The sequence below is a fragment of the Echinops telfairi genome, unplaced genomic scaffold (assembly GCF_000313985.2).
Source record: "Echinops telfairi isolate 266 unplaced genomic scaffold, ASM31398v2 ScPeMD7_4;HRSCAF=17, whole genome shotgun sequence".
In the NCBI taxonomy this organism is placed as follows: Eukaryota; Metazoa; Chordata; class Mammalia; order Afrosoricida; family Tenrecidae; genus Echinops; species Echinops telfairi.
In genome coordinates this window covers 27,804,925-27,816,294 of record NW_022103900.1, presented here as the reverse complement: position 1 = coordinate 27,816,294, position 11,370 = coordinate 27,804,925, and the positions used below count along the sequence as shown (strand labels likewise).

The 11,370-nt window shown below is 36.7% G+C and overlaps 1 protein-coding gene across 1 annotated transcript in view; it reads left to right on the top strand.

Moving 5' to 3' along the window:
• The window catches only part of EPC2 (enhancer of polycomb homolog 2), a 119,987-nt gene that overhangs the window by 45,009 nt on the left and 63,608 nt on the right, over positions 1-11,370 (top strand). Inside the window, exon 2 of the mRNA XM_004703833.3 lies at positions 6,110-6,269. Within this exon, the coding sequence (XP_004703890.1) occupies positions 6,110-6,269 (160 nt within the window). The remainder of the gene's footprint in view (positions 1-6,109; positions 6,270-11,370) is intronic.

Sequence of the window (11,370 nt, the reverse complement as noted above, 5' to 3'; positions counted from 1 at the left end):
CATGCTCCGCCTTCATTTGGGTTTCAGTACTTCCTCTGGGTTACATTGCCCTTCATCAATCCCTTCCAGGCCACTTACACCCTCCTTGTCACTGATTTTGGATCACATGTTGTTCCCTTGTCCCTGGGTTGGTTAACACCACTTCCTTTCTCCTACCTCCCTCTCTCCCATGTACCCCCAGAACCACTGGTCCCATTGTTTTCTCCTCCAGATTGTTTATCCAGCTTATCCTACCTAGATAGATGTGCTATTTAGATAATATGTACCCAAAAAAAGACAGCAAAACAAAGTGACAAAAGAAAACAAAACGACAACCAAAAAACCAATGGCAAATAAGAGAAAAGCCTGTAAATAGTTCATGGTGTGTTTGTTGACCTTTAGTAGTGTTGTCTGGTCGAGTCTGATGACGTGCCACGCCCTGGCCCCAAAGTCTATTTTTGGGACTCCCTTGCTCTGCTCCCCATGCTGTTCTGTTGTATACCCTTAGTGTTTTGCCTCGGCGTGGTGGGATCAGATCGGGCGCAATTCCCACACTGTGTCTCCAGTGTTGTCCACTGTAGGGCTATGAGTCAGTGAGGGATGTCGCGTCTCATAGTGGGCCCGGCCATATGGTCCTCTCCATACATTGGCTGCTCTGAGCAGGGATATCGTCCTCAAGGCTTGGTGGGCCAGCATGTGCTCCACTCTCTCTTCCTCCCCCTTCATTTGATCCTGTGTGCTCTGATCAGACATCTCCCTCTTGCTGTCACTTCATCTTAAAGAAAACTTTTAAAATTTGAGATGATTACCATAAAATTCATAATTTTAAAGTGTACAATTCATATTTTTAGTGTATTCATAATGCTGTGAAACTATTGTCTTTTAAACTTTTCACCATTTTTATTATACCTTCATAATATATTTTAATAACCATCTCTTCCTATGTGCATTCCATGCACCTTTCTAACACTTTATTAACTTAAATATTTATCACAACTCTATGAAGTTTGTGTTATTTTAAGTTTTGCATAAGCCTCAAATCACTGTTTTCTAAAAGAACTTAAGTTTGTTTCTTCCATCTTTCAGGGTAATTATGTGAATATTCCTATATATTATTTTAGAAAAATTTATTTGTTGTTATTCTTTATTGATTAATGATTATTTAATTTTATTTTGGTGTAAATATACTCCAAACCTTTTCTAATGCCATAGCTTCTAGATAGCCTGATCAATGGCATTGCTTGCATTGGTGTCAATATTCCCATTATTTTTTTGTTTCTAGTTTTTTCACTTAGACTTAGTGAATCTCCCTGGCCTCCAGTCTTTTCATCTGTGGTCTAAAATAGCCATTGACTTTTTAATCTTACCTATATTGTACATACACACACACACTCTCTCTCTCCTTACTCTTCATCAGTCAGAACAAGGCCACGACCCAACTGCGTCATAGAACAACTGCCCATATTTAGTTCGGTCCAAGTAGAAACTGTAAAAAAAATAAGCCCATGAAAGCCAAAAGTGTACGTTGAGTATACTCACTGCTGTCTAGTTGATTCTGACTCATAACAACTCTATAGGACAGGGTGGGACTGTCCTGTGATTTTCTGAGACTAGAAAGCCTCATGTTTCTCTTGGAGCAACTGGTAGTTTCAAACTGCTGGCTTTATTTACAGTTAGCATTCCAGTGCAAAACCCACTGTGCCATGTGTGCTCCTTGATCTTCAGTATTCATGCCATTGAGTTGATGCCAACCCATAGTGATCCTGTCCTGTAGGTTTCCAAGACCATAACTCTTTCTGAGAATAGAAAGTCCTGTCTTTTTCCCAGGGGGTACATGGTGGGTTTGAACTGCTGACCTTGCAGATCACAGCCCATAGGTCATCCACTAGGCCACCTTGGCACCTGTTCTAATCTTGAGTACATCTTCCTTAATTAGAGACCATCTTAAAATACATTTGACACACTTAAGAATACATTAATGACAAAATGATAAGTTGTGGGGTGCAATCAAGGATAATCAGGCATGAAGAAATTAAAAGTCATTATAAGAGGTTAAAAAAAAGAGCAAAATGGATGTTAAAAGAGGTTGTGTTAAGTAGTTTTTGAATGTAGAGAGGCTGAAGCTACTGGAAGAAGAGATGATGTAAAAAATCCAATCAGAAAATGTCGAATATAGTTTGAGAAGATAATAATGTCATGTATAAAGACCTGGAGTTAGAAAGCCATAATGGAATAACATACTCAACATTTCTCAAGCTGAAAGAACTGAAGAACAATTCAAGCCATGGGTGGGTTGTAATATTGAAGGATTCAGTGAGCAAGTATTGAATAATGTTTTCTGTACTTACTAGCATCAAGTTGATTCCAACTCACAGTGACCCTCTAGGACAGAGTAGGACTGCCCCCTTTTAATTTCTGAGGTTTATATTTTTTACTGGACTAGACAGCAATATCTTTCTCTTGGAGAGTAGCTGCGACATTTGACCAACTAACGTGATTAGCAGCTCAGTGTGTAGCCCACTGTGTTACCAGAACTCCTCTGAATTATGTAGGAAACATTCAAAGGAATGCACAGAATTGGCTGACATTCAACCAGTTCATAGTAACTTACATTCACTGAAAATATCAAAATGTGAAACTGTTGTTTCTCAGCTTCTCCATACGTTCTCTCTATACTTTTAAAGATTGTGTTTTCATTTTTTCTAACCCATCCCCAAAGATTTACTCCATGTTCAAACAGTTTTATTATTGAGGGAGTCAATTCTTTTCAGGGTTCTTTGAGCTTGAGCAACAAAGAGAATTCTGAAGAGGCCAGATCAGGGAAGCGTAGGGTAGATGGGTAAGGCTTCTAGTGAATTTCTCATAGGACAGTATTGCTCCTCTTCAACAATGTGATGGAAATAAATCCTTGACACAGCACCCCTGGCCTTTTCCTCACCAATACAATTTTCAGTTTTCTTTAAAACTTCTTTAGTTTCTGTGATTGTCTTGTGTACTTTGATATGATTGTTAATCTTATCCCTTTGGGATCCTCCCCAAAATTCACCTTGAATTTAACTGGTCCAGCAGATTCCTTTGGAAGTCACTGTTTTGATTGAACCTTTGCTCTCTGTTTATTAAGATTTATCTCTATTTATGATTCATTCTATAAAATTGTTAGCTTCCCTTTTGTTTAAAAGACTGGTGAAAAGATCAGTTCTTTGAGCTAGTTGATCTTCGCACAACACTTAGCTGCACCCATTACCAAAAAACTTGCTGGTATTTGCTTAACATTGAAAATGCTGAACCATGTGAAATACCAACTTCCGCAGCTTATCTTAGCAATGCTAATTCTACAGTCTTCCTCTAACAGTTTCTGGGTTTCTGCCACAGTTTCATCAAGTTGAAGGTCTTTCTTATTTTGGCTCATCTTTGAGATCTTCACTAAAACGCTTGATCCATCTGAAAACTATTGTTTTATGTGGAGCAGCATTCCTGTCAACTTGTTGCAAAATTTCAATGATTTGGAAAAATCCACTTGAGTTTTGTTAAAAATTTTATATTAGCTCTGACTTCAGTCATTTTTTCCTTTGGCATACAGTTTATTTTTTTATTTTAATGGCTTCCGAACAAGACTAAGTATATTACTGAGAGAGCTTGTCTCGAACTATCCAGTGATCACAGATATGTTTTACACAAGCTTTCCTTGGAATAAATCCATTCATGTATGAACACAGTAGTATTTTTACTTTTTGACTTAGCCTCATATATGTAAGAGGTACTTTATTATGCTTTTAAGGCCTTTATTTTGTGTCTTAAGCACTTAATTTGTCTTATGCTGAAACTAGTATGCTAAGGTTTATTAGTGTTTGTATCTACGGGCCCTTGCATATTCTGTAGCATTTGCTTTCTGTAAAATGCTAGTTGTGTTTTTGATACTTAGATTTTTGATAATATGGGATAATAGATTGGACAAGTTGAAAGGAAACATGTTTTTTAAGCTCAAGAAATGGAACTTCATCCTGTAGGTGTTGGGCAGCCTCTCTGTCTTACTCCCATATAACCTAGAAAAGTGTCTGGTGTGCTAGCTGGGCATTGAGGACAGAGTGGTGGGTGTTAAAGCAGACCTAGTTTTTGCCCACAGCCCAATGAGGGAAGGAGGCATCAATCTTGAGAAGACTTACATTGGAAAGGTGTATGGTGGTTCTCAGGGAACTGATAAAAGGGCATTTTTGACTTAGGATGGCCAGAGAAAGCTTTATTGAAGAAAAAAATGAGACATTTAAAAATGTGAACTTAAAGGTGTTATAATCTAGAAGTGAGGGTGAGCTGGGTAGGGGTGGGGATGGATTTGACATTTTCTTAGTTTAAAAACCTTTTGAAGACTATATTTTTGTTTTGCTTTTGAGGCTTTATCAAAACATTAGATGAGAAGCTTGAATGTATGTGTTTTAAAAGATTTTGACAAGGACCAACAGTAAATAAATACATTTTGCACACTGAAATAAATGTTTCATAAAATAATACTATATAGAGTATCTTCTGACACCTTTCAGTGTATTTTTAAAATTTTTTGCTGCCTACATCCTATTAGTGGATGTTTGGAAAACAGAAATTAGGTGCTCCATAAGGCTACCACCACCATGTCATTTTATCTTTGTATAATGATTACTAATATTTGTAATTTTTATCTTCACTATTAATGAGTTGTATTTTTTATCTAGGACCCCAGGTGGCATAATTATTAAATGATTTGCTGCTAATGGAAAGGTTAGATGTTTGAACCCACCTGGGAGATAGATTTGGCATTCTACTTTGTGAAGAATTATGCCTTAGAAAACCTGTGTGTGTTCTAATTTGCTCTATAGCAGTGGTTCTCAACCTTCCTAATGCCGCGCTCCTTTAATACAGTTCCTCCTGTTGTAGTGACCCCTCAACCATAAAATTATTTTCATAGCTACTTCATAACTGATTTTGCTACTGTTATAAATCGGGCGGACTCCTGTGAAAGGGTCATTCGACCCCCAGAGGGGTTGTGACCCACAGATTGAGAACCACTGATCTATAGCGTTGTTGGTAGTATAAATTGGATGGACAGAAGTGGGTTTACTTTGGTTGGCATTTTCCTTTTTTATGTTGACTACTAGGTAATGTAGTGCCTACACTAGGGATATAGAAGCAAACAAAACAAGCAAAATCCTTGAAACTCTTGGAATGTAAATTATGTCTATGGGAAAGAGTCGATAAACAACAGTGTCATGTGGTACTAAGTCGTATAGAGAAAAATCAAGTTAAGAAAAAGGATAAAATGCTGGATCGTGGATCTCTTTTAGATAAAGGAAGTAACAGAAGCCTCTGATAAGCTAAGACTTGAAGATTTTTTAGAAGCAATACATTTGAATATTTACCAATATTCAATGAGAAGTAGGATGATTAGAGTGATAGGTGGGAGGGGAGAAATGTAAGAGGTATAGGGCCTTAGAGGTTTTTGTGTGATTTAAATTTTTACTCTGATTTTCAGATTCACAAGGAAAGTGACATGACCTAATTTACCTTCTAAAACGTAAAGTTGCTTTGTTGGGTAAAATCTATAGTTGAATAAGTGGGAAAGAAGTAGGGGAAATATTTAGATGATTTGTGATTAGAACCTGATGTGTTTTATGGGAAATTTTTGGTTTTACCTTTTGTTTAGAAATAATTTCTGCCATGATAATGTAATCTGTTGAACACATTTATTATTCAAAATTTTGCAGTACTTAAGTTTCAGCTATATAAATGTGGAAGATCCTTAAGATCTGTGATACAAGTTCTTCTGTGGTTTGCATATTTGTAAGTGGTAATAAACATCCGAGTTAATTTAGAAAATGAGACTTGAATTTTTAAATTGAGATTTTAAATTCTGGTCTGTGAATGTGTATATAATAATTTCTTTTAAAATTCTGTTAATATAATCATTATGGGTTGTCAGTAAAAACAGAAGTATTAAAGAGAGAAAAAAAAGAATGTTTTCTAGGTCCCTATTGCAGAACTATGTATGATCCATACTTTAATTCAAGCATTTTGCAATTATTTAACACAGTAACTTTGAAATAGAATTAGCCATTGAATTAATACTGTTACAACTTAACGTTGTCTACTTTACTTCTTTCAGGAACATCATTTACAGCGAGCTATTTCAGCACAGCAAGTGTTTAGAGAAAAAAAAGAAAGCATGGTCATTCCAGTTCCTGAGGCAGAGAGCAACGTCAACTATTACAATCGTTTGTACAAAGGAGAGTTTAAGCAGCCAAAGCAGTTCATTCATATTCAGCGTAAGTTTGTTAATTGTTTTTTGTCATTTAAATTTATCAAACAGTTGAAATCTTTTCTTCTGCCTAAAGATTTTAACTTTTTGATTCATATACAGATAGAAATGTAAAACATTAAAAAAATGAAATTCCTCTGTGGGGAGCTTGCAGAATATTGCCCTTTGAGTATTTCAAATACTAGTGATGTTTGAAACATTTGGTGATTATGTAGTATTGGATTTTGTATTGCACTTATGCTTTATCATCCAGCTATGAGCTTGTGTATTCCTGTACCCAAATAAGATTTTAAAGGTGCACTTACTTAGTGGTTGTAATGTCCATGAGTTAAGTTTTGTGAAATTATTAATAATCGGATTTTGAACCTCTACCATCTAAATTTTATACGAATTCTGCTACCTCAATGTCTTTTTCTGTATCCCATTGTTACTATTTTAGATTGTCACTATTTCTTAGCTAAATGAACAATGTATTTACTGGGCCCTCATCCCTCCTTGCTGTCTTTACTCCCTTCTGTCCTCTCTCCACAAAGTCCAGCAGCACTGAGTGGTCCTAACTTGTCGTTCTGATCAAATTATTCTTTAGCTTAAACTCCTGTTAATTTTCATTGTCTACGAGTTTTCAGCTGATTTTGCAGGCAAGTGCTAATAACTTGGTAACGTATCTGATTGTACCAAAAACAGTTCTCCAAGTAATTTTGAATCTCCACCAGATCTGAGACTGACTTGTAAGATCTATTATTTTTATTGTTTGAAAGCACACATTTTTCCATCTTTGAAATATGATTGTGCCTGAAAATTACTGTTGTCCTGCATTGAAGCCCGGTTCTCTAGAGGATTTGCATTTGTTTCTGCCAGGCAGATTTGGGACTACCACCAGCCTGAGACCACCTAAAAGCCTTTACTTATTTTGTTTTGGGACCACGCTGTTACCTTTAATTTAGGTTGCACAACTGCTTGTGACTGTTCTTAAAAGGAGATTTTTTTTCTCTCTCACTCTGTATGGATGATTTTTTGTCTCTCACTGAGAATATTGCCTTTTGATAGTGTAGTTTTATGCAAGGGTATTCTATTTTAAAAGGCTCCATTATTAAATTTTTTTGGACAGTGTGCCTGAAATAATGGTGCACCCAATATGAAACAATTGGCAGTTTAGATAGAATTCACTAACAACTCAATTCTGTAGTAGTATTAATAAAGCCTTTGATTGGTTTTGCCTACTCCTCTATCCTCATTGCCCTTGGCTCTTCTCCCTCTGTGCCATAAAGACTACTTAAAAGTACCCATCTCTGCCTTGTTTCACATTTCACTTAACTGCATGTATAGTCCAACCTTCTTTTCCTTTAAGATCTAACTCCTTCATGAAGCCTACTGACTTTTCTCAGCTCACTCTTTTTTTTTTACAGCAAGATCTTGTATTTACCCTTATTAGAGGATTTGCCATACTTTACTGAAATTATTTGTAAACTTTTTTCCTTTTAGATTGTGAGCTCCTTGAGGGCAGGGACTGTACTATTTTTATTTTAAAGGTAAAGTGCTTGATCTACAGTTGCTCAATAAATGCATGTTTGTTGACTGGATTATTTTTAAATGGCTTTTTTGAAAACTCTTAGGTGTTAGAATCTCTTTCAGCAATTCATATCTAAAGAATTCAAGAGAAACACAACTATTCGATTTGTTTCCTTTGTGTCTTTGACTTTGTGTGGCCCTATAGCTTGTTGAATTTCCCATTTGGATCAGTTAAGAAGGAGACCATTGTTGATAATAGGAATTTTAACGATTCCTCTTTAGCCAAGTTATCATCTTTTCATAGATCTTACTGTACGTGGACAGCAGGACCAGCTATAAAAACCATCTTGGGAAGCCAAAAATCAGAGTCTGTGTTTTGGGATCAGGCCTACTATATACAATAAACATCTTTTATTGGCCTTTTGGTTTCACTTTATTATCAAAAATGGAATAAAAATAGAAAACTATTTTAACTTTTTTCTTTTATCAACATATGTCATATATACACTCTACAGTACCATACAGCACATGGCTTTAAAAAAAGATTCTGCCTTAAGTTTCTCAGGTCTCTTATTTTGAATGTTTTTGTAACTTTCTTTCAAGTTGATGCTCCATGTTTTTCATATCTATATGCCTTAATTGGGCTTGAGGTTATCTAGTAAATTTTTTTTAACTCATTAGATTTTCCCCCCCAGAGAAGTCTTTGTTACCAACTTCTTAAATTTAAGGAATTTCGGGAAAATGTTCTGGATATTCCTTGTATGTCTTTTAATTACGGATTTGAAAGGAGTTCTATACACCTGGCTTGGGAACGGATTATACAGTGGCCACGGCACTCAGCAAGTGCCCTAATGTAGGCCAGTCATAGTGCTTGCTCTGGGACTCTGGCAGAGCCTCCTTGTTGGTCTCTCTGCTTGAGTCTTGAAGTGTCTAGTTCACCGTGACACTATTGGGATTATTACTAATTTCAGAATTTTCTAAAGATTTCTATTGCCTATAGGATATGCTATATGAAGCTCTTCCCCCCGCCCCCTTTGTTAGCCTATTCAACTACATTTCTTTTGCATTTTTCTATGACACCTAATTGAAATTCACTGTTTAAAGGTTTTTCTTAAAAGCGCATCAGGAGTAGGAACGTCTCTCATTCAGTGTCATTATTATCCAATGTAGACCCAAAATATAGTCTCAGTAATTCTTATACCAATTTCAGTAACCCTCACACTTTAAGCTGTAAAAATAACACGTTTCTTATAGCTCATGGATATAGGCCTTATTTTATGTTTATTTTTCACACAATCCTTTACTTCTCTCCTCCGCTTGCCAAAATACAACTAGTTCTCCAAATCTTGCCTCTAGGATTACCTCTGGGAGACTGTTTCCTAGAAGCAGAGTTCTTGGTGCTGTTTGCCTCAAGCCTTATTGTGCATGCCCTTGTTTTGTTGACCATAATTGTGGTTGTTTGCCTTTAGTTTTAAGAGCAGGGACTTTAAAAACAATTAACTTTATTGTCAAACCCATTGCTCTTCAATTTTTGATTCCTAACAATCTTCAGGACAGAGTAGAACTGCTTTGTAGGATTTCTGAGCCTGGAAATTTTTACAGAAGCAAACTACTTTATCTTTCATCTGTAGAGCACCTGGTGAGTTTAACTACCAAACTTTTGATTAACAGCCCCAGCACTTAACCCAGTGTGCCACCAGTGCTCTTGAATATTTGTTGAACAAATTAATGCAGGAATAATAGAAGATAAAAAATACACTATTAGTATTACTGAGACACTAGTCTTAAAGGATTCAAAATTGTAAACAGAATCAAATATAAGAGATTATCAATGCATACAGTGAAATGAAAATTGAGAGACCAACTCTTCATTTGCATGGCATTCCAGTTGATCTCTCTTACTCACCAAAAATGTTATTTTTAGAGAAAAAGAAAATTCTAACAAAGGAGTTAGGAACAGAGGGATTGTTGGCTAGTATCTTTGCTCCTTCCTGTCCCAGTCACCTATATTGTTGTTCTGGGAGGGGGCAATCACAACACTTTGGAGTGTTGCTGTCAGGTTGGAAGTATCTTGAGGGTGCACAGTCTTTGACGATCCATTGTATAACACATGTCTACTTCTATTTCACTTGCTGTTACAACACATTACTTTGGCTAACTTAGCCTAGATTTTATCATTTCTTTTAGAGTTCAGTACTGTCAATAAATCCAGGAACTAAATGATTCACCTTGAGAAAATAATTTTGTTTTCATTGCAATATGTCCATCATTTGACCTCCCATTACCTCACTTAATATGATAGTAGTTTACAGTGGACCTTGAGTATCCCAGAATTTTAGGTCAGAGAGAGCTTTGAGATATCACTGTTTAATAATATCTGAAGTTAGTGGGCATACAATTTTGTCCTGAAATATTTGAACATTTGCATTGAAATGGTGTTGGTAGTAGGATTGTGTTTCTTATTTTGAAATGAAGGGTTACAAACTCCCTCACACTACATTTGAACTATGATGGTGATGAAGAATTTTGAAAGTACCATGGACTGCTATAAAAACAAATAGATCTGTTTTGGAGGGACAGCTAGACTGCCCTTTAGAGGCAAGGATGGCAAGACTATCTCACATACATAGGACATGTTATCAGTAGAGACCAGTCCCTGGAGAAGGACATCATACTTGGTAAAGTGGAGATTCAGTGAAAAAGGAAGATGAATTGACAATGGCTGTAACAGTGCTTAAACATAAGAACAATTGTGAGGATGGTACAGGACCAGGTACTATTTTCGTTCTGTTGTACATAGGATGAGAAATGACTTGACGTTAACTAACAACAACAACAGACACCAATCATTTCACTTAGTGCTTGCCTGAAGGGAAGGAGAAGGGGATAGATATGATAAAAACCGACGCTGTTAGTTAATTCTGACTCACAGTCTGAAGAGAGGGTAGAACTGCCCCGTAGTATGCCCAGAGTTGTAATCTGTACAGACCAGACTGCCCATCATACCTTTCTCTTACTGAGTTGCTGGTGAGTTCCAACCAGTAACCTGTTAGTTGATGAATGCTTAACCGGGGCTTCTATAAAACCCACTGCCATCAAGTCCGGTCTGACTCTCAGTGACCTTATGTACAGATTCCAAGGTTGTGAATCTTTAGGAGGGCAGATAGTATTTTCCTCCCTCAAATTAGCTGGTGGGTTTAACACCCCGCCACCTCCCACCACACACACACACACACACACACACACACACACACCCTCCAATCCAGTGAACAAGGCCATATCTTGAGGGCAAACCATATTCAGGTCAGCTTGCTGTAAGGGTCTCCTCAAGATTGTGTACCTCTAATTGCCTCTATCCTTGGTTAAACCTATCAGTCTGGAACTGGAGAGGTACAGCAGTATCTAGGTAGCTACTAATCTGGGAAGGAGGAGGCCGCAAGGCAGAAGATAATACTAAAGTAATACCAGGAGTTTTAGAAAAGAAAGCAAACTAATTTTCTAGTGGCTGGGCCAGAGACAAGGAAGAGGAAATTTGAGCTATATGTATATATTTATGTTCACTTTTTCACAGAAAAAGCACTACTGGTGTAGCCGTTACA